This window comes from Saccostrea echinata, unplaced genomic scaffold (genome assembly GCF_033153115.1).
Source record: "Saccostrea echinata isolate AGI-Se365-2 ecotype Australia unplaced genomic scaffold, CSIRO_AGI_Sech_v1 ptg000042l, whole genome shotgun sequence".
Lineage (NCBI taxonomy): Eukaryota > Metazoa > Mollusca > Bivalvia > Ostreida > Ostreidae > Saccostrea > Saccostrea echinata.
In genome coordinates, this window is record NW_026889791.1 from 7206818 (window position 1) to 7232040 (window position 25223).

The following is a 25223-nucleotide window of genomic DNA, read 5'->3' on the forward strand; positions in this document are numbered from 1 at the left end:
TAACTGTGTCTCGGGACAAGCCCTCATCACAGTTAGAATACGTCCCGTGTACTTGCAATATAGCAAATCGGAGCGGATCCGCTCCGAAATGATTTTGAAGAATACAAAAGGAGTTGCACAGAAAACAAGCATTCTGAGAGTATTGCATTAGCAATAATAGTCCCTTACCGCATTCTGAGAGTATTGCCTTAGCAATACTAGTCCCCTACCGGCAAGTGTAATCTGGTTCCCGTTAAGAATTGAAAATGCCATAATTCCGTCAAAAATCAATGAAGGGACACGAAATGCAATCTTGAACTATAACTAATCAAGGTTAAGTCACATACCAAAAATCAGCTCAATATCTGAAAGCGTTAAGAAGAAAATTGCGGAAAACCCTTAAAAATTGAAAAGGCCATAATTCCGTAAAAAATCAATGAAGCGGAACGAAATGCAAACTTGATCTGTAACTCATCAAGATACACTCACATACCAAAAATCAGCTCAATATCTGCAAGCAGTTAGGAAAAAAGTGCGGAAAACCAAGTGGGACAGACAGACAGACGGACGGACAGACTCAGAGGAAACCTATAGTCCCCTCGAGGTAGGGGACTAAAAACTACCAAATTCATCATAACAAACCTTTTTGAGATTGTGTATGCCTTTTAACCTAAAAAATAATCCGTATAGATACAAAAATTCAACTCATTTTCTCAACGTATTTTCCTCGCTTCAAATTTACACGCCATGTTGACATTCGGAACTCTCTGGATTGTTCATAGAAAATGCACAGAGTTCAAGTTATCGCCCGTGTTTATTTTGCTACATTGCCAATACACGGACATCCTCGCAAGCCAGGGGTCCTGAGTCAACACGTTGCCGTTGGACGGCAACGGCAACGTGTTGACTCAGGAACCCTGGCTTGCGAGGATGATACACGGAACGAATTTGCTCCGTGTATTGACAATGTAGGACAATATCATTTAAACAATAGAACGTTCCAGGGACTTATATACTATGTAGTATATAGGTCCCTGAACGTTCTATCTAGGGAATTATGTAAAGTCAACCAGCAAAATTTATGAAAATTTTATTGATGCAGGAATCAAAGAATTTTTTCAACCAATCAGAAATGCCGATTTCTCATCAATCTAATAAATATTAAATGCTATAGATATAATATAGATTATCTTTGGTGCGAAACAACTCGGCGCGAAACGTTTTGGGGAAAAGGTATTGTCCATAGGAGCGAAATGTCCCGTTACCCTTCTTATCCTACTTTTACAACATTCTTCCAAGCTTTAAATAGACATTGAAAGCAATGTCAGTGCCATGTGTTTTGAGAAAAAAATGTTTATTATGAAATCAACAATGTACATGCTACGAAGGTTTCTCAAAGGAAATACATATTGTGCATGTCGGAAGTTTCTAACTGATGCTGAATTTTGTGGTTTTAATCGAACCACCTACATAAAGAAATTGCCTCACTTAAAAGATTTCAGGAAGAACGAAGTGTTAAGAGGCATTCACTCGAAGACATCGGGGAATATAGAGGATATCTCGGTAAAAGAAACTGTCTTGGATACACTCATCGATCCAACGGGAACAGGGAGAGATATGACAGGTGATCTTGATCCGGGTAGGTGTTTAAAAAAGCTCCGTCCCGTGACTCCGTCGCGGTATTCTCCAAAAATTTATAAGGATAACGTTACATCTCCGAGAGTGATTTTTTCATGAATTGTTTTCAGATGAGTCCAAAGTTGAAAATTATCACTGCATCAAAGTGCAATTTTCTGGGAGAAATGCTAATTTAAGAAATAAGTTTGATTTAGTAGCTAAATAAAGCTATTTCAGGTAGGTAAATAAAGCTATGTAGGTAATTCAAGCTACGTAGCTAAATCTAGTGATTTTACAGACCTGTACATAGCACATATCCTTTTTGTTAAAGGACTTATCGCATGATTTTTCAAAAATCTTAATTTTATGAAAAATATTATGTACAACCTTGTTTATTAAAATTATGAATACAATAAACGTTGTTGAAAGCATATTCTAAGAGATATTGAGAGTTGAAATTCAAATATGGTAATATGCATATTTCAGTCGGATTTCGGCGAAATACTGCTCTGACGTCATAGGCGACAATTCAGTGATAGAGAGATGAGAAGTTGCACACTATTTACGAAGTTATCAACGATAAATACAGCTTAATTATGAAAAATGCTGAAATAAATAATTTCTAACGTGATTTTCAATTACTATAGAAACATTAACTAGTTCTAAGGTATAAGAATTTTGAGATATTTTCGTTTTTTATTCCGAACATTTAGAATCTGTAGGTCTGATTACGGCAATGTTTCGTGATCGGAAAATTATTTTTCAAGACCGCCATCCTTTACAAAACATATGAAAGCATACTTGCATAAATTAATATTATGTTGAAAACGAAGAATAATAAAGTTATGTAATATTAAATTTGTGAATCAAATAAGTTAATACATGTGATAAAATGACAAATCAAATTGTATTGTGATGGCGAGTTTATTCGTCTTCGCTGCTTCTCCCTCGCTATCGTCGCTGCTATTTTTACAATGTTAACGGATTTTTCAGATTATTTCTTGCTGACAATTCTAAAATAGAAGGTTGGATATGAAATTTCATATCGATAAAATCAGTGATTTGGTTGTCCATAACGCAGAAAATTCAGGTCGTATCGCGTATATTTTAGTAAGATTTACGTGAAGAGCTGATCAGCCATTGTCGCCTTTGATGTCACAGGGTCATGTGATCGCTATCTAATTATCTTAGAATTTTAATTCAGGGGCTTTCATTTTCAATAATTGGTTAATTACTGTGGTTTATCCACAGTAAAAACACAAAATTTATAAACTGTCATAAGGAACGTTTTACGCTTTTAATTCAAATAATTTAGGAACATGCGATAAGTCCTTTAATGGACAGTCTGTCTGTCTGTTGACTCGTATAATAATGAAAAAACAACAACTAAGAAATAAAATTTGGACAGGTCCAGTCCAAAGACTATTTCGATCTACCTCGTACTTAGCTTTTTAAGAGCCAGTCCGGGAGAAAAACCATGCAAAATTTAAAAAATCGTCCACATGGAAGGTTAATTGCAACATAGGATTTTCGAGTGGCTTAAAATTTTCTACATAAAAGTAGAAGTCAGAATATCTACAAAAAATTGCCGAAGCTCGCATCTTTTTTTAGTAATGGCTCATTTGCATATTTGTCGAAAATCACACTGAATTATACGGAAAAACCATACATTGTCAAAATGATTAATCCAAAAAAGTGACCTTCTACCATCAGTTTATTTTCAAATTTTTTCTTTTCAAAATCTTGGTCTTGTTTATATGATTAATGAAGAAAAGCATAATTAATTCAAATGAATGTTTTTTTAAAGGTCTATTTATAGATCCTAAATTAATGAGTATGATTTTTTAGCCATTTTGAGGTGCTATTTTCTCTCAATACCAATTAAAAATTAGGGATGTGCGATTTTATCGATATACCGATACATCGGGATTTTTAATTTAATATGGAGAATATAATACCGGTATTTGGTACATAATTATTAATTCTGGAAATTACTTATTTATCATGCTTATTTGTTCAAACTATTAATTTAAAATAGAAATTACAGAAAATATAAAAAATGTTGAATAAAGTTAAACTAAGGCATCCAGACATGCTTTATATTACATAAATAAACATGGAAAAAAGTAAAGTTATATTTTTGCAGTGTATTTGTAAGAAAAATTATGGGAATTCATTTGAAAATGAAGTAAAAATTCCATGTAAAAATATTCCGATGTTATTGCGATATTTTGGGAAAAAATCATGATATATCACGATATGAAATTTTGATGATACCCATCCCTATTAAAAATTAAATTAAAATAAGTGTAATCTTTAGAATGATCTTAGGTCTACTACCATGACTACATATTGAAATATTGAGCTTGGGAAATAATATCTACATGTTGAAAATTAACTTTGAAATACTCCACTTCGCTACAATTTCACATATTTTAAATAACAGTCTATAATCATATTTATAGACTTTTTAAAAAATATCTAAATTAAAAAAAAGAAGATTCTAAATCTAATATATCTTTTTAAAATAGGAATAACTGATTAAGATGCTTCATTTAAATTTCTATTGCCTATTTTAGCTCCCTGCAACCAATTTCCTGGAGTTAAATTGTTATCTCCCTTTGTTGGAACTCTTTAGTGTTATTGGGTGAAAATGACAGGTATATCAGCATGGAATAAAGAGGGTCATTTTATATGAACCTAGGGAGTTGTTGTGGAACATCATTGCGCTGTGAAAGTGGAAAATCTTTGAATGTAAGAAAAAAAACAACAATCCAGCCTGAACAAGCAAATAGCCCCTGTGCTAAGGCCTTTTATGTTGTATTGGTGTGTAGAAATGGAAATTGTGATAAACTCTACTTGTTAAAACCTTTATATATGCTTTAAGTCATCGTGATGACATTTTTTTTTACTGGAGAGACAAGCAAATATTGTGCATGTATGTGGATAGATCATCCTAAAACAAACAAGGACAAAGCAAGTATCATGATACGTCTACAATATTCCGCTTGTGCAAAGAACATATGACTGCAGCCAAAACATTTGCCATTTTGCACTACAAATGATAAGAATTGAAAGTGGGCATGAATGTAAGATTTATAAACATGTTAAAGGAGTGATAATTTCATTTAAATGGGTGGGGGGTGCTGTGGAATTTTGTGATTCTTATATCTCAGAATTATACCATAATGAATCTACATGGATGTATCAGCGTTTCTTTTCCTTATATATCTGGTACCGATAAACGGTACCATTCCCAATGCCAAAAAAAGTTAATTTTTCCCAATTTTGAGACAAAAATTCCCAATTCAACTGCCAAGCAACAGACTAAGATGACATCGTATTTCTTTTCATATGAAACATTGTAAAAATTGACTAAATGTTTCACTTCCGCTTAAATCGAAAGTAGAGATCAGTCATAATGGATGGCGGGACCTGTGGTGTAAACAGCGTAGTGTCATACATTTTGACAAATTGAAAGCATGGAAATGTGAAAGCAAGGGACATTGATATGAAAAACAATAAATAATTGTTGTTAATCCATTAAAACATGGAGTAATAGGTAATGAGAACGAATAAACACAAAATACATTACATTTGTCAAGTTTAAATGACAGAAAATTCTCCTTACTCCTTTGTTCTACTTCGATGCTAATTTTTCCCAGTTGAACCAGTGTCATATAATACATTGAACCCCGCGATATTTTGAACCCGGGTTCTAAATATCGCTGCGAAATATTATTGAACCCCCCTATAAAATATTGATCCCGGGGTTCAAAATATTATGGCCATAATATTTTGAACCCGGGGTTCAATATATTATAGCCTTAGGGTCATAAGATTTTGAACCCCGGGTTCGATATATTATGGCCTTGTGGCCATAATATTTTGAACCCCGGGTTCATTATATTATAGCATTATGGCCATAATATTTTGAACCCCATTACAGACATTCTCTGTTTAAAGCATAGGGTTTCCTGAGATTATGGCGCTGAAATGTTGTACCTTCTAATTTTAATTTTTATTGGGTAGGTTTGGGTGGAGGTTTAAGATAGGATTTATGGCTGTAAAATGTTGTACCCCCTATTAGACATATATGTGTATAGGAGGGTGTTTAAAAATTATTGAAAATAATTTTTGAATGGTAAGAGGGGGTTCAAGATATTTTGGCAGGGAAATGTTCAACCCCACAACATTTTATAAGGGGTTGAAAATATTGTGGCTGTGAAGTATTGAACCTCCATTTAAAGACTACTATGGAAAAAGAAGTGAAAGTATTTAACACCCGTCTCCCACACACACACTTTGATTTAATTGTTAGATCTCGAGGGTTGGGTATCTCTATATTAAAATTGTATTTTTTTTTTAATATCTGTGCAATACCTAAAGAAGTGAGAGTAAAATAATATAATCAAAATATTGAAGTCTGAAATTGTCACCAGGAAATTAAAAATAATTGTCTTTTACCAATTCAAACCCCAAATATTCTACATCAAATAACTAAAATAACTTGATATGTCTGATGGAAAAACAATTATGAGATATTTATTTCTGTCTTTTATCCCATCCCATAAGGTATTTATTTATTTTTAAAAATTTTTTTGTTGTATAATTTACAATTTGAAAAAAGAAAATTCAAGGAGCCATGTAGTATCTTTCCATTTGTGGAGACGTGTATTTTTTTGTGCTAAGGACAGTCTTGTGATTGAGTAGAAAGATGTTAGAGAAAAGATTATTTTTTTAATGTTTGGAGGTGTTTATATTTATTTATTTAACTATTACAGTGTACCAGCCATAAATTAATGTTTAATGAAATGGAATTTGTCTTTTCTTATTCATGTTATGTCCAAGAATGGTAAAATTGAAAGAAACAAAAGGATGAACAGTATATATCAGCCAACCACCATTTATCTGACCATTAAAATCTGGCTAGATTCAATAGTTCATCCCATAGGGTGTAACTGGAATATTTGGTGTTTTATGAAGGGAGAGAGCAACATTAAACAGAAATGAGTACCTAAGGAAGTCTAATTGGGGTACAATATTTACCAGCCATATTATTTTGAACCCCTCTTTTGGACCACTGGAGTTAAAAAAAGGGGAGGGGGTGTCAGAATTCTGCAACCATAAAATCTTGAACCCCCACCTGTAATGAAAAATTAAAATGTAAGAGGGAAGGTCAATATTTTGAAGCCATTGTATCTTGAAAACAGTTTCCATGAACCTTTCAGTGGGGTCAATATTTTACAGCCATGATATTTAAAACCCAACTCCTCAGAAGTCTAACAGAAATTCAATATTTTTGCAATCATAATGACTTGAAATTATAAAACTCCCCATGAAAAAAAAAACCCCACACACATACAATTAAGGGTCCTCAATATTTTATGATAATATCTTGAACCCCTTCTCTTTACTGTATAATTGATATACCCCAACCCCACAACTAACCTTTAGGGTAAGGTTGTTTTTAACAACCATATTATTCTATTCCCAGATTTTGAGAACTCTTACAGGGTTGAATATTTCACAAACACTATTCTGCTGTCTTGAACCCCCTCCCTTTCTAAACAAGCATAATACCATAATACTTTAAAACTCCCTCTTCCTAATCACTAAATTGTAATGGGGGACAATACTTTGCAGCTATAATAATTTGAACCCCCCTCTTAAATTAAAATTTTTGGGGAATCAATATTTTATGGTTATAATATATTGAACCCCCTCTTTCAACTGAAGAAGACTACATGGGGAAAGCACTTGTTCTCCCCAAATAAAATAAAAATTGTGGGGGTTAATATTTTGCCACATTAATATCTTGACCCCTCCCACTTTAAATTTTAAAAGGTAGGGGACTCAATATTTTATGGTCATAATATCTTGAAACCCCCTCCCTCTTACATGTAAATGAAAAGGGTAGGGGAACTCAATATTTTATGGTCATAATATCTTGAACCCCCTCCCTCTTAAAATAAAAGGGTAGGGGACTCAATATTTCATGATCATAATATCTTGAACCCCCTCCTTCTTACATGTAAATAAAAAGGGTAGGGGGACTCAAAATTTTATGGTCATAATATCTTGAACCCCCTCCCTCTTAAAATAAAAGGATAGGGGACTCAATATCTTATAGTCATAATATCTTGAACCCCCTCCCTCTTATATTATAAGGGTAGGGGAACTCAATATCTTTTGGTCATAATATCATGAACCCTCTCCCTCTTAAATTAAAAGGGTAGGGGGACTCCATATCTGGTCATTATATCTTGAACCCCCCCTCCCTCTGAAGTTAAAAGGGTAGGGGGACTCGATATTTTATGGTCATTATATCTTGAACCCCCCTCCTCTTAAATTCAAAGGGTAAGGGGACTCAATATTTTATGTTAATAATATCTTGAACCCCCTCCCTCTTAAATTATAAGGGTAGGGGGACTCAATAAATTATGGTCGTAATATCTTGAACCCCCCTCCTTCTTAAATTATAAGAGTAGGAGGACTCGATATCTGGTCATAATATCTTGAACCCCCCTCCCTCTTAAATTATAAGGGTTCTAAACAGTTGGCAAAATGCCAATCCTCATATTGGGGTAATTTTTGAAGTATTTATTTTAATTTTCAATTTCATTATTTTTTTTTCAATTTTAATTAAGGTAATTAAGAAAATGGTAACATTTTTAGGTCACCTGAGTCACTCAGGTGACCTATTGCTATCCGTTTTCATCCATCGTCATGCATCGTGTGTTAACGTTTGAACATTTTCAGCTTCTTCTCTGAAACTTCTGAACCAATTTCAGCCAATTTTAGCATATGGCAGTTATGTGTAAAGGGGAAGAAAATTTGTGAATTTCATGGTCCATGCCCCCCTGGGGCCTGAGGGGTGGGGCTTAAACCACTTAATTTGTAAGACATCAATGAAATATATCTTTAATTCTTTATTGTTTATAATTTTTTTCGGTAAAATAATTTAAAAAGTTATGAAAATGCCACAGACTTGCTTTAAAGCTAACATAAATTTTATGATTTGGGGGCATTTTTGTAAACTTGAGTCTTAGAATGGTCTATTCGTTAAACAGGGTGACCCCAACGGTTCTGAGAAAAAAAGTATTTACCTATCGTCCAGAAATTACGGTAATTGACCAAGAATCATCAAATTTTCTCAGTTGATGCATCTTGAGTCCTCGGAGTGTATCAATCAAAAAGTAAGTCACTGTGACCTACTTTTGCAACTTAATTGCTAAATTTAAATATTTCAGATACTTATTGTATTGGAATTATCAAACTTTGTCAGTTGTTGCCATGCTAATCTACTTTTCAAATTTCAAGGCTTTATCCTTATATAGGTTACCAAGAGGCTTAAAATAGATGAAATTATAGGTTGTACAATTTTCAGAAGAGGGATTCTGGGCCCTTGAGCCTCTTGTATATTACACATTAGCCATAATGCTACAAAAAACTCATGATTCGAGGGTATATATACTCCATTCTCATTATATCGCAGGTTCCATTGTATCCCAGTATTTTCTAAAAATTAGGATACACTGCACATATCCTTTTTAGGTTACCTGAGCTGAAAGCTCAAATGAGCTTTTCTGATCACCCATTGTCGACCTGTCCATCCGTCTGTCCGTCCATCTGTAAACTTTTCACATTTTCAACTTCTTCTCAAAAGCCACAGGGCCGATTTTAACTAAAGCTGGTACAATGCATTCTTGAGTAAAGGAGAGTTGGGTGGGGCCACGATAGAGAATCAAAGTTTTACATTGAAATGCAGTTGCCCCAGGTTAATCTGGACGCCATTAATCTGGACGTTTTACCTTCCGGGGACAATATTTTTTGGGAAATGATTTTTTTCCATGTTATTCTGTCTCATTAATCCAGAAATTTGCCTTCCGCATCTGGACGGTCGATTTCTACTACAAAACGTAATTTTTCATTGAAAAAAGCTCCTTTATCATTATAGTATTTTTTCAAGGAATTACTTTTTCATACCTACCTTGCAATAGTGATACATGTAATAGCTTTTTAAACATTGGGCCATGCAGTCAGTTTGAAGGCAGTTACCTGTAACCTCCAAACAATAGTGTCTATAATTAGGGTGTGTTTATTCCAAATAATAGACACATTTATCATTAAGCTCGAAGAATTTGGCTTTTCTCATGCATTAATTAAATAAGAATCATATTGCTAACATTATAAAATCTAGAAGTCTCAATAAGGCTTATGTGTGGTACCCGGTTACTCATCAAAGAACTATATACGGTAAGGGCGTATTCCAGCCCCCATAATAGTCAAATTTTGAAAATCTCTTGAAATGAGAAAAAGTGCATATATTGTATAAAATAATCCAAATTAAGACAATATATTATGAAATTGGAAAAATTAGTTGGCTTTTCTTGTCTCTGTGACGTCACAAACTATTTGGATTTCCGTTATGTTTAAAATAGAGGCCAAAATGCACAGAGTTTGTTCAATTTTGGCTATAGTATTTATAGAGCGCAAGCTTGCTCAGGTACCATATTCACATATTTCATTGATATTATCATTTTACACATTATATCAAAAGATCTAGTCTGAGCAGACCTGCGCTCGATAATTTCCAATCAAAAAACCGACGTAAAATACGCTATTTTCTCTCAAAATCATTGCAATTTGGAATTTACGTCATTTTATTGACGTCATATCTAACTAATGATGTCATAGTTGATAAAAATATTTAATGCTTTGAAGTCTGCAAATATCCACCTGGTTTAGAGCATAATTAAAGATTTCTCCATCAATGTTTTATTTTGGGGGCAGATACTGGCCACTACAGAATATAGTCCTTTTGAACATTCATTAAAAACCTTAAGAATTAAATTCTTAACTGATGTCTTTATTATTTGAGTCAACATCTGAAAATGTCTAACAATAGATATAGACAACATACAAAGCTGCCTTTTGAAGGTGGGGCCCTTGATTTTTCATGAATATCAAAAGAAATTTGTGACAGGTGCACATTTGAAAGCTTTTGTAAGCACTGAGCACTGCAGTTTGAGCACATTATCTGTCAAGTTCGACAGATAATGTGTATTTTATATGTATAAAGGTTGACTGAAAATATCTTTGTTGAACAACCTTGTACTCTATGTTTTCTTATTAAAAGCATTATGATTTTGAATCTCTTTGCTGACTTCATTTAAAATGCCATTAACCTCTTTATGACCTGTTTAGAATCATACCAAGCCATGTGGATTTGTGTCGTCACGGGTAAATGCCCCCAGTAAACTTGCTAGCTTGCATACATAGTCCGTGCATGTTTGCCTGCTGTGATTAAAAAAAACTGTAGCTATATATTGAACAAAATACATGTAATGTCATATTTTACAAAAAAAAATGTTCAAAACAAACTTGTCAATTCCATTATGACTGCGTTAACCTTGATTTGACCTAGACTTACCTGTTGAATATTACAATTCATCACGTGGTGTTCAGCTGTTTTAAAACCTGACCTTGATCGAATTCAGGTCAGAGAGCATGTTTGATTGGTCTTCCATTTGCTGAATTGAGCGAATTAAATCTGTTGTGTCCTCACAATACTGTAATTGTTGTAAACTAAAACAGTACACATATTCAACTTTTTAGTTTAGCTAGGTTCATATTTGTTCAAATGGTGACCCAGAGGGTAGGGTGGGGCCACAATGGATGATCAAAGATTTAGATAGGAATATATAGGGTAAAAAGCTGATGGAGTATTAGTACCAGTAGGGCCATAGTTAATCAGGTGAGCATTGTGGCCCTTGAGTCTCTAGTTTGATAAGCAAAAGCATTATGAATTTCATTGTAAATGTAGTTTGACTCTGATTGACATACATCTTCATATGGATATCTTTTTTTACTTTGATTAAATAATAAAGAATTCTGATTATAATCATGATCATAGTTCTGAATTTTCTAAAAAAAAGATTTTTAGCTCTACTGGTCAGAGATCAGAAGAGCTTATGTGATAGTAAGGTGTCCGTCTGTCTGTCAACAATTTTTCAAAACGCTACTCCTCCTACGGTTTTGGTCCGATTTCAATAAAACTTGGCACACAAGTAGACTACACTAAGATACATAATTCTATTTATCAGATATTGATTTCGATGAATGGTGTTGCCATGGTTACTAAAAATAGAAATTTCTGTGAAATATTTTCAAAACACTACTCCTCCTATGGTTTTGGTACAATTTCATTATGAATTGGTATATAAGTAGACTACAATAAGATATATAATTTTTAATATCGGTTTTTGATTTCGATGAATGGTGTTACCATGGTTATTAAAAATAGAAATTTCTGTGAATTCCTTTCAAACGCTACTCCTCCTATGGTTTTGGTCTGATTACAGTATAACTTAGTACACAAGTTGACAACACTAAGATACATAATTCTGTTTATTATATAGTCTATAAATATCCCCTATATAATCTATACAAACGCAAACAGTTCATAACACTACATATTCACCGGATTTGAAGCCGTATTCACCGGAGGGTCAGTACGTGTGCAGTGGCATTGTGCGTCACAATCAATACCTCAAACAACATAGAAAACAATGGTTGCAATGGTCAGAGCTAGCTGAATATATGAACAGGAAAAATTATTTCGCAAGTCTATCACAGGATTATTTTCTTAAAATTTCAATGTCTTATACACAGTGAAAAGAAAACACAGAAGTTATAGGTTGTGATCTGGACATTTGTTATGTTTCTACGACGGAAGTTCGTTAATGAAAATGGAATCGTTAGGTGGCCTTCAATGTCTTATTCATTAAACCTTGACTATATAATAAAACAATTATGGACTCTTTCGATGGGGAATATGGTTTGTTATTCACCAGAAAAATATCAATATTGACCAAGGCGAAGCGCGTGCAGTGGCATTGTGATGTCACAATCAATATTACAATATCAATATTACAATATTGATTTCAATATTGTCTACTTGTGTACTAAGTTATATTGTAACATTGATTTCAATGAATTGTGTTGCCATGGTTACTAAAAAAGAAATTTTTGTAAAATACTTTCAAATTCCTACAGTTTGGTCTGATTTTAATATAACATGGCATGCAAGTCCCCTGCGAGAGTATCAAGAATAATTCTTGAACTTTTAAGAAAAGTTCATGAAATATATTCTTGAATCTGCTCATGAAATATTCATGAAGATCCTATGAAGTTAAAATTGGACACTCATGATTTCATGAATTTTATTCATGAAAACCAAGTTCAAGAATATTCAAGAATAGTGGGTTGTTCATGAATTACTTACTACTCTTGAAAATTCATGAACTTCCTTATAGAATTCATGAAATCATAGTGTCCTGTGAATTTTAGCTTCATTAGATCTTTCATGAATATTTCAGGAACTTTTTAAGAATATTATTCTTGAATTACGTAATTTTGACAGAAGGCCAAATTGGCAAAACCACTGATTACCCTCAAAATACATGTACATAAACATTCTATTTAAAAATTTGATAATATATAAATAATGACTACAACATTCTAAATTAAATGCTATGTATTAAATTAATTCATTGAATTTATAAATGTATACAGCTTTTAGCCAACACACTCTTAAAGGACTTATCGCATGATTTTTCAAAAATTTTAATTTTATGAAAAATATTATCTACAACCTTGTTTATTAAAATTCTGAATACAATAAACGTTGTTGAAAGCATATTTTAAGAGATATTGAGAGTTGAAATTCAAATACGGCAATATGCATATTTCAGTCGGATTTCGGGGAAATACTGCTCTGACGTCATAGGCGACAATTCAGTGATAGAGAGATGAGAAGTTGCACATTATTTACGAAGTTATCAACGACAAATGCAGCTTAATTATGAAAAATGCTGAAAAAATTAATTCCTTCCGTGATTTTCAATTACTTTAGAAACATTAACTAGTTCTAAGGTATAGGAATTTTGAGATATTTTCGTTTTTTATTTAGAATCTGTAGGTCTGATTACGGCAATGTTTCGTGATCGGAAAATTATTTTTCAAGACCGCCATCCTTTACAAAACATATGAAAGCATACTTGCATAAATTAATATTATGTTAAAAACGAAGAATAACAAAGCTATGTAATATTAAATTTGTGAATCAAATAAGTTAATACATGTGATAGAATGACAAATCAAATTGTATTGTGATGGCGAGTTTCTTCGTCTTCGCCGCGTCTCCCTCGCTATCGTCGCTGCTATTTTTACAATGTTAACGGATTTTTCAGATTATTTCTTGCTGACAATTCTAAAATATAAGGTTGGATATTAAATTTCATATCGATAAAATCAGTGATTTGGTCGTCCATAACGCAGAAAATTCAGGTTGTATCGCGTATATTTTAGTAAGATTTACATGAAGAGCTGATCAGCCATTGTCGCCTTTGACGTCACAGGGTCACGTGATCGCTATCTAATTAACTTAGATTTTTAATTCAGGGGTTTTCATTTGAGTCAATAATTGGTTAATTACCGCGTTTTATCCGCAGTAAAAACACAAAATTTATAAAATGTGGTCATAAGGAACGTTTTACGCTTTTAATTTCAAATAATTTAGAAACATGCGATAAGTCCTTTAAACAATTACATGTACAGCCTGGATCAGTTTCAGAATCTTAAACAACGCTTGTGTTCTTCTTATGGCACGTTCAAGTAAGTCAGATGCCTGTGTTGCATTTGTTATCCCTGTCAACTTTGCTTCCTGACATTCCAAAAATGAATTTTTCTCTATGGGTGTCTGCTGGATCACTCACTAATTCATCCAAAATTGAAATCCATCCTTTAAATCATGACGTGGTTTTTTTTCTAGCTCTTTTACAATAGGCCTTGTTTTTCATTTCACTCTCCCTGAAATTACATATACATGTATATAAATGATATGCCAAATAGAAATAAATATTACAGGGAACAGGATACTTTTAAATAATATGGGAATTGTGGTGATGCTGCAACTGGAGGCCAGAAAAAAAATATAGGAATTACCTGTCTTTTATACAGAATATTTGGTCTTTAATTTATAAAGAGTCAGGAATCCTCAGAGACGAGTCAAAGTAAATTTGTTCTAATCAGTAAAGAAAATTCAAAAATGATTTTAGTTTCAATTTAGAATCAAGTTTCCTTTTTTTCTTCAATTTGAGCTAATCCATGGGCACATGGGGGTGTGTATGCCCCCCCCCCTCCCCTTTCCATATTTTATTATAAAATATAAAAAAAAAATATTCTGAGACCAAAACACACAAGTTTTTTAAAATAAATTTTTAAAATATATTTCATCAAAATTCATTTTATTTAACAATAACTGAAATTATATTTCTCTCCGAGTTATTTTTTTTAAAATCACGTTTGGTTGGCATGCGTGCAACAAGTGTGCTAATCAACAAATTCGGAACCAAAATAATTAAAGAATTATGTTCTTACCACATGCTTTCTGTATTGCAGTCCTTCCTTTCGATGAATATAATAGTTAACACTCCATTAAAAAAATGTTGACAGAATCTAGATCTATCGACAATCTTCTGACAATGCAATGCACATCTTCCTTCCTTTCAATCTATTAAAAAATTTGGCGCCCGCGTAACTGCTAAACTAATCAGTAATGATGATATAAATCAGCTACCAGAAGCGTCCAATCAAACGACGTTTTCTAAAAACGATTGAGGTTGCGATTCAAATCATACCCGTAATATTAATTGGCCGCCAATGTATTTCTTGTTTGGGGTACCTTGATAAAAAATGGTAAATAAATAGGCCTAGTTAATCGTGGACTGGTACTATTAAATAAGGTTTTACTTTTTTAATTATATTTATGCCAACGTTTCTACAAACTTTAAAAAAATCTTTGAATAAAAAGGGTGTGAAAAATTATTGATACGAATTGCCTCGCCACCCGCTAAAAAGATGGCGGCCTTTTTGTTTTTCGGTGGGCGACAGAAGTTTGTAAACTTGAGGATTTACAATATAGACTGCATTGGAGGTTATATTTTAAATGCACACCATCCAAACAACATCCACAGAAAGACCAGCACTGTTCCGCCTGCATTCATCAGCTCACAACATGAGTAAGTTTTCATCTGTTTTATACATGTTACAAGCGGGGGATGGATATCGTGTGCACAACCTGCAAGGTTGTTGTTTCATATGTTCTTAAATTAATTATATTTTTATGGCCCTATTTATTGTTTGGTTTGTTCGAATTTCAAAATGAGATTGGCAAGGCATTTGCTTTTCTCTCAAGAATGAAACAAGAGGGAGATAAAATACGATTTAAAATTATGTATGCAGTGTTGTTAGTTGACAGAGTTTGACACAATCCGTGTCCTCACAGATTACTTAGTAGGCAAAAAGTACCGATATTATTGTGGAAATATTTTTATAAAGTATTTAAACTTAATATTTTTTTTAATTATCTAGCTTATTGAATTCAGGGAAAACGATTGTGTTTCTATTTATACATCAAAATTATTCACATAAATTGAAACTTAAGTCATCACAGGCATACTAGACGTATAGATTACCTACTTTGAAACTATGCAGATAGTTGCTGAATGTTTTGTTTGTTTTTGTTTTGTTTTTTGTCAGTGTCTATTCATTTAAAATATAACTTTCATTAAGAGAGTACAATTTTTACAGGTCTAACAAAGAAACAACTAGAGCTGAAATATCCCAAAAGACTGAAGAATCAGCGGCAAGAATCAGCTATGTTTATCAGTGAAGGAGAATTGACAGGAGTATGATTCTTATGGAACCAAGTTGTTTTGGATCTTCTCATGCAAGCACACAATTTGAAACTGACATCATAGACAAGACTAATATGATATCTTTTCAGATGATCGGCAACATGTTTATTAACCTCACAATTTTTATTTTCTACTTTAAGATGTTACCATATAAAAAAATAAATATATATGTTGTAAATTTTAGAACCATTTATGCCCATGAACAAAAATGTTGCAATAGGCATGGAGGCTTTTTTAAAATAATAAATTATAAGTTTTAGGGATCAAATTTTTTTTTTTTTTTAACATACTGGACTGTGAGTGATGGTTATCATTACTTGAAAACATTGATGATTCATGTATTTCTTAAATGGACATGAGAAAATACAATTCATGTTAATGTGTATGTACCACAATTGTATACATCTTTTGCATTTTAAGACGTAAATTTACGTAAATTCCCTGATTTGCAACTTATTACTGATAGTCTATAATGATGTTAAAAAAAATCCAGCAAGCTTTTCTGTCTATTTAGTCTTTCCATTTCAACATTGAACAGTATTGTAATACATGTATTGTTAAGCAATTACCAATGGAGAAAACACTCAGTTAATTAAAATTGTACTTAAAATTCAATATCAATAAATTTGAATCATTATAGAATTTAAATTGTATTGAGTCATGAATAATCATGAATAATCATGAAACTTGTGTTGCTGTGTAATGTTGAAGATTTTCGAATTTCATAAAGGTTCATCATTGTTCATGAAGTATAAATTTTTTTCAGTATGAATGTGTTCATGAATTAAATTCATGAACTACTTTTATGAAACTATTATGAATCTTTTATGAGCATTCATGAACAATGATGAACAACTCATAAAAGTTCTTTAAGTCATGAATATCATCTCGCAGGGGGTAGATTACACTGAGATATGTGACCGTGACTGGGAAAAAGGGGCCAGATGAGCAAAAATCAGATTTTGAGTTTTTGTTTTTTTTTAATTCTCATAATATAAATAAAATTTTGTCAAAAAAAACAGAGTCATATCTTAAGTTGTTTTAAAGATATGACCAGATTTGTTCATTAACCTTTTATTAAGTTATTTTATAAAAAGGCACTTTAAGGTTTCAAAACACACACTTTTCTTTGATATGTAAACACAACATTACCGGGGTACTTCCAGTCTAAAACCAAAGAAAAGTAATGACTTAAATATATTTTTTTTAAAATAGAAATGGAATAGGAATTCTAGAAGTGTACAGAATTGTAATCATTGTTGTCATGGTAACAAAATAAAGAAGACTTCTTATCATTAACATAATCATATTTACACGAGTTCAAATACATTCGGTGTTTATAAAAGTTTCATATTTTCATACACATTCTGTGTTCATAAATCTTCAATTTTTAAGGAAGCTTTAAACACTAACATAAACTGTTTTTGGACTTGGAGAAAAGTATGTCATATAAAGGTGTGCATATTGAGTTTATCTAGTTCAATTTCATTATAAGGTACATGTACCTACCATATTTCCCCTGGAAAAAATGTTCAAAGACAATGAATTCTTAGTGAACAGAAATTACTGATATATTTATTTACATTGGGAAGATACATACAAATAATTTATTCAGTAACTTTATATTGGTCTAATATAATGTTTAGAATACTTTTGTCTAGTACACATTGTGTCTTTCACTGTAGATTCTAGTTTATTCTAATCTTGCATCTAAGGGCAGATCACTCTAACTGCATAAAACTACCCTGGAGTTAGTACTCTTCAGTGTGCAGTGTTTAGAGCTTCCTTAAACATACAATAAACTTCCTGAGAAATAAAATGCCCATCACATTGCATAGTACACATAAGAACATGTTAAAACATAGATAAACATGTACATGTACACTCAATATGTATAATGTACTTAGTGATGATGTGGTGGTGGTACATAACTACATCATCACTTTAATACTAAAGAATGAAATTAAATAATCTTATGCAAAGCATAAGGTAATTAGCCAATTATCATATATACGGATAAATTACATATTGGCAGATAATTATGAACATGTTACTAGGTAAAATGAATAGAAACCTTTTCATGTTACAGCTGTACATTGTAACTTTGTAACTCACTAAAAGCATGTATTTTGGTAAAGCATGTAAATTGACAATTACAAAATGTAAAGAATTTACCATCAGGGAATCACAAATTGCCTTACTTTAAACATTAATCATACATACTCTGATAAAACAATGTTATTTACATGTGTATGACACAATTCATACATATAGAGAACCTGACTTGACCAGATAATATGTAAAACAATCAATCACAACTTTTGTACATATTAAAAAAAACATAAATGCTTTGATAAAACACTGTTAAAACATGTACAAAACACATGTTTAAAAAAAACACATGTACAGAATTAACCAGAGAACATGTAAATCTTTCCTATAAACTTTAAGCATGAAGGCAAACATGTTTTAATAAACTGCACTTAATTAGAAACAGTTCATACATGTTGAAACGTCACAATTAGTGAATTACAAGCTTAATTTAGTAAAGCCTTTTTTCTGCCACCTTTTGGTTTATATTCTTCAATGCATTCTGTCAAGTCTATTTCTTGTTTGGGAACAGTAGGTTTTGGACATATACATTCTTTTGCTGTGTCTGAATAGCAGTGCATGTTCTCTGATGTGGTCAAATAAGTACCATTGTCGAGAAGGTTCAAGGCCTTTAATGGCTGATGGAGAAGGAAGAACACCTGGAATGGGAACTTTACTTTTGCTTTTCAGTAACATGAAAGTGACAGGCTCTGAGGAAGCATTTTCCCGACATCTAATAATTCCTGGATTCTCTGAATCCATGTAGAAATGGTGGTAGCGGGTTAGGTACTTCAGAGGTTTAAAGTACTGTTGTAAATAATTCTTCCTTTCATAGAACAGGACAGGATCTTCACCATTGCCTACATCCTGTGGTATATTGTGACCACTTCTACTGGAAGTCCTAACGGATTCTGCTACCTAAAACACAATCATAGGGAAAATATGTTATAAAAGACACCAGAAAAATGAAATAAAGTCTCTTATTTTTTAATCATAGAAAGAAAACTTTATCAAACAAATATATTAAATTATCATAGTATTTTTCATGTACCTGTAAATAAAAGTACCTGTGATATTGTTTCAGCATTGGTGTTTCTCCAGTGCACCTTCCATTGCCAAAATGCCAGTCTGGCTCAAATTTTATATGGCCAGCTACCATCATCGAGTATTCTATGGTTCTGTGTAGCCCTGAAGAAAATGTTGAAAACATGATATCTTTCCTTTCATGAGATGCAGTTGATATATATTGAATTCATATAAAGTGTTCATTACACTAATAAAGTGGTGTACTGTAGTACACAATATTACATAAATTATAACAATAACTGCATCAACCTACCTGGCAACACTCTCCAAAGACCATACCATAACACAACATTTTTTTTTATTTTGTCTTGTACAGTTATCAAAGTGAACTTTGAGATCTGTTTCATCATGCCCAAACTTATCAAAGTAATGATGTACCATGCTTGTAACACTGCTAGCTCCTTTCCCAGGATTAGCTGCTTCATCAATAAGATAAAAGGTCTGTTTTCCTGTAAAATAAGCATGTACATGAATGAAAAGTAAACAAACAGGTATCCAAATAATTAAATATGTAGTGGTGATAAAGCAATCACTTAACAAAAATTTCTCTCTGTGGAGTTCTCATTTTAAATTCATGTATCATATAGATATTAAAAATTATAATCATATGAATTAAAATCAAAGATGTTACATGGTAAATGCTAAATTATAATTGTCTTAAAAGGGTACCACCCCCCTCACCCCTACCCCCCCACCCCCAAAAAAGAAAAAAACAAAACAAAAAAAAACCCACATACATAATGAAAGGGTAGACTCAGTATATTTTTTGAATATATTATATGCCTTAAATGTAAATGAAATGAGTTAAAATAAATGAAGTGAAAAAAAATATTTATAGATCATGAATATCACCAAAAGGAAAAATATTCCCTAATTAAAAAAGTTTTTATGATGAAAATTACCTGACCCTTCAGAGCAGATACCAAAAACATGGCATTTACAAGGGCTTTTGATGTAGATTGGGCCCACTTAATTGTTGGGCATGGTGTGGAATATGGACCTGCTGAGCATAATCCCAGGAGTAGTGCAAGGTGGTTTGAACTGACTGTGGTGGGTTACCTATTAAAAAATTGAAAGAATTTTGATATATATAAAAGAAAAATCAGGAACAAGACAGTGGTACAATTTCAGTCTGACAAAGCTGAGATTTAACACATTATTAAAATAACTACATGTATTACAAATTACCTGCTTTAGCTCTTCATCACATTTAGAGCATTGAAGTCCATCAGAATTTCATAGAATGTCAAACATGTCATACATGTTTCTGTGCCATTAATGTACATATACATTATGTCCTACATATAATTTTTAATGGGTTACAAATATTTGTTTTGAAAACGTACCTGAACCTTGAAGAGCAATGGCAATTCCAGAAAATTCTGTTTAGCTAGTTTGACCTGCTCACGATAATAGTCCCTTTGTTCTTTGGCAAGCTGAACATGTTTATTGTACTCTGAAAGTAATTGCACTTTCTCTTCCTCAGCAAGATTACCACTTTTCGAAATTCTATTTGCAAATTCCTGACATTTCTGACACAAATCAGTACAAGGTTTTGTAATAACTGTATTTGGACACAGTTCCTGCCATTGTCTTTGAAATGTTCGCAGACTTATGCTTCTGTATTTCATTTCTTTAGCAAGACTTTCATATTCTTGGTGTATGTGTACAGTAGATTTGTCAGATGGTAACAAAAGAACTTGATGATTCTTGTAATTGGGAAGTCTACCTGGCAGAGGTAGGGCATTGTCCGTGGCGAATTTCATAAAAAATGTCTTGATCCTCACTGAATCCTGGTAGCTCAGTGCATGTTTTGAAGCTTTACCTGTCCCACCATGAACTCTAGGAGACAGTCCATCAACATCAAGAGAGTGTGCGATGGACTGCAACTTTTTCCTCCCTATACCATGAATAAAACAAAATGTCAATCTACATACCCGTTTTCCTTTGAAGTAGAATTCTTGATAGGGCCGTTCTCTTTCTTTTGTTCTGTGTTTCTTTGCTTGTGTATGAACACCTGAAAGGCGATGGGAAAACAGTTCCGCTTTTATAATCAGATCAAGCTCATCCTTGCTGACTTCTTTACAGTGTTCTCGGAATTCGATTGCCGATTCCACGTCAATAACTGTACTGCATGGTTCACCATAGAACTCCCTACATCCACATGTATCACTTCTAAAACGGGCCTGGGCAACATACTCCCGTGTGTCTTCATCTGATGGTTCAATATTTACAAGGTCAACGTCTTCATCATTGTCGGAATCAGATTGAAAGTTTTCGTCAGAACTGCTTTCGTTTTCGATCACATTATTATTTTCATTAAAATACAATTCATCTACAATGTTTAATTCTTCTATGAAACTAAGATCTTGGTTATCTAAAATTTCTTGTGGTATAGAACACGTACTTCTTGTCTCCAGACTCATCTTTTCGCTTTGGATTGACCGCCATATTAGATCACCAATGAAAACAAAAGAAGGGGAGTAAATCGGAAACTTCCGTTTCAATATTTTGGCGCTTAATTTAAAACCAACGAAAGAAAAAAATATCATTGACAGCTTTTGGATCAGACGACATAGCTGATAATTAAAGTACATTGAAAAAAACAAACAATTAAATAAGTGAAAAAACAAAACAAAACAAACCCGTGTCTAACGTTTTTAGCGCGCCTTGCTTGTTATTATGACGTAAGTTTGATAGCCAATTTCTCATTATGACGTTTGCCGCATCTGGCCCCTTTTCCCCAGTCGCGGTCACATATATGTTTGTCTTTATCGTTTTCTGATTTTGATGATGTTGCCATGGTAACTCAAGCTGAAATTTTTGTAAAATTCTTTTTAAAGGCTACTCCTCCTATAGTTTTAGTCTGATTGCAATCTTGCCACAAAAAGAGACTAAATCAAGGATCATTATTCTATTTATTGCTGTTTGCACGGTTTCAAGTCCAAGTGCTACTTTGTTATAAGTACAAAGCAGTAGAGCTACAGTCTCGACAGAGACTTCTGGTTAAGAATGTAACTTGTATAATTCATAATAAGATTGTAAGTAGAAAATTATAACCTTTTCTGTTAAATTAACTGGTTTAAATGGGTTGAACAAATGTATGAATATCTGGTTATGAAATTGAATTCGATTACCATTCCTACATTCCTGCATTTCAGACTTGGTATCTCAGACATTGATGAGTTTTTCAAAGCGTTCTGAAGTATTTAAAGCAGCAGAAATGGAGGGTTTAAAGGGTAAGTGTTTTTCTATTAACTTTTTTTTTTCATATCTATTTAAACTCTGTGAAGTTTATAATAGAGTATGAATTTTGTATGAGCACTTTAACTCTATTGTTGAGTCAGTGAAGCAAGATGCAGGGTTGTCCCTAAGACCTTGGGGCGGGGGAATTTCCCTGCCTATATGATGTAATCCCCCGGTTATTCTGGTATTCCCCTTCAACCCCCTGTTAGGAGAGGAACCCCAGAACCCCTCCTACTTTTTAGCTCACCTGAGCCGAAGGCACAAGTGAGCTATTCTGATCAAAATTTGTCCGTTGTCTGTCGTCGGCGTCGTTGTTGTCGTAAACTTTTCACATTTTCATCTTCTTCTCCAGAACTACTGGGCCAATTTCAATCAAACTTGGCACAAAGTATTCTTGGGTAAAGGGGATTCAAGTTTGTTCAAATGAAGGGCTACTCCCTCCTCAAAGGGGAGATAATTACGAAATAGCAAAAAATTAATGGCATTATTGAAAAATCTTCTTCTCAAGAACCAATGGGCCAGGAAAGATGAAACTCATGGAATTATTGTCAGGTAGTGTAGATTCAAGTTTGTTCAAATCATGACCCTGGGGGGTAGGGTGGGGCCACAATGGACAATTAAAGTTTTACATAGGAATATATAGGAAAAATCTTCAAAAATCTTCTTCTCAAGAACAGCAAAGCTATGATTTGTCATATTTATATGGAAGCATCCTCATGTGGTGTAGATTCAAGTTTGTTCAAATCATGACCCCCGGGGGTAGGGTGGGGCCACAATGGACGATCAAAGTTTTACATAGGAATATAGGAAAAATCTTCAAAAATCTTCTTCTCAAGAACAGCAAAGCTATGATTGGTCATATTTATATGGAAGCATCCTCATGTGGTGTAGATTCAAGTTTGTTCAAATCATGACCCCCGGGGGTAGGGTGGGGCCACAATGGACGATCAAAGTTTTACATAGGAATATATAGGAAGAATCTTCAAAAATCTTCTCAAGAACAGCAAAGCTATGATTGGTTATATTTATATGGAAGCATCCTCAGGTAGTGTAGATTCAAGTTTGTTCAAATCATGACCCCCAGGGGTAGGGTGGGGCCTCAATGGATGATCAAAGTTTTACATAGGAATATATAGGAAAAATCTTCAAAAATCTTCTTCTCAAGAACAGCAAAGCTACATGTATGATTGGTCATATTTATATGGAAGCATCCTCAGGTGGTGTAGATTCAAGTTTGTTCAAATCATGACCCCCAGGGGAAGGATGGGGCCTCAATGGACGATCAAAGTTTTACATAGGAATATATAGGAAAAATCTTCAAAAATCTTCTTCTCAAGAATAGCAAAGCAATGATTGGTAATATTTATTTTGAAGCATCAGGTGTTGTGGGTTCAAGTTTGTTCAAATCATGACCATCGGGGGTAGGGTGGGGCCACAATGGACGACAATTAAAGTTTAACATAGGAGAATATAGGAAAAATCTTCAAAAATCTTCTTCTCAAGAACAGCAAAGCCATGATTGGTCAAATTTATATGGAAGAATCTGCAGGTGGTGTAGATTCAAATTTGCTCCAATTATGACCCCTGGGGGTAGGGTGGGGCCACAATGGACAATCAAAGTTTTCATGGAGTATATAGGAAAAATCTTCAAAAATCTTCTTCTCAAGAACAGTAAAGCTATGATTTGTCATATTTATTTGGAAGCATCCTGAGGTGGTATAGATTCAAGTTTATTCAAGTCATGACCCCCAGGGGTAGGGTGGGGCCACAATGGACGATCAAAGTTTTACATAGGAATATATAGGAAAAATCTTCTTCTCAAGAACAGCAAAGCTATGATTGGTCATACAGTGGCTTCCATTTTATCGGATAGCGGTTTAACGAATATTTCGGCTATTTCAATATAATATCAGAGCACAAAACCATTTCTTATATATTTATTAATAATTTCACCTGATATTCTGATGAGAAAATATTGGAATTTCGTTTTATCCGATACAAAAATTTAGACCATCATAGTGTTTTTTGATAATCAGCACCTTGTTCACACCTCCAACTTCGTATGTGAAGCCTTTGTTTACACAGTTTGACACCAATTACCTTGACTGGCTTGAGTACGACAATGAGGGGATTAGTTACGGCTGGACGCACACAGGCACCTTACCTGTGTCAATAGTGGGCATAGTAAATAGATATGTTTTGATTACAGTTGTGGTGATCAGCTTGGGTTCAAAGATGCACTTGTTAATTATGACAATTATCTGCAATTTTTTTGGCGTGAAATTTATTTATTAAACTGATTAGCTTGTGTATGACAATTTACTTGGATAATGAAATAAGCCTATTCAATCGTTTAACTTGGTCAATTGGCTTAATATTTATTCACTTTTCAGTGCAAAATTTATGGTAAAAATAATAAATGGCCCGTTCTATAAAAAT

At 33.2% G+C, this 25223-nt stretch overlaps 1 protein-coding gene across 1 annotated transcript in view; it reads left to right on the forward strand.

The window, feature by feature from the left end:
- The first annotated feature begins 1322 nt into the window (after positions 1-1322).
- Positions 1323-25223, forward strand: part of LOC133201052 (ATP-dependent RNA helicase SUV3 homolog, mitochondrial-like) — a 99754-nt gene continuing 75853 nt past the window's right edge. Inside the window, exons 1-2 of the mRNA XM_061336853.1 lie at positions 1323-1618; positions 22700-22777. Of these exons, the coding sequence (XP_061192837.1) occupies positions 1330-1618; positions 22700-22777 (367 nt within the window). The 5' untranslated portion in view covers positions 1323-1329. The remainder of the gene's footprint in view (positions 1619-22699; positions 22778-25223) is intronic.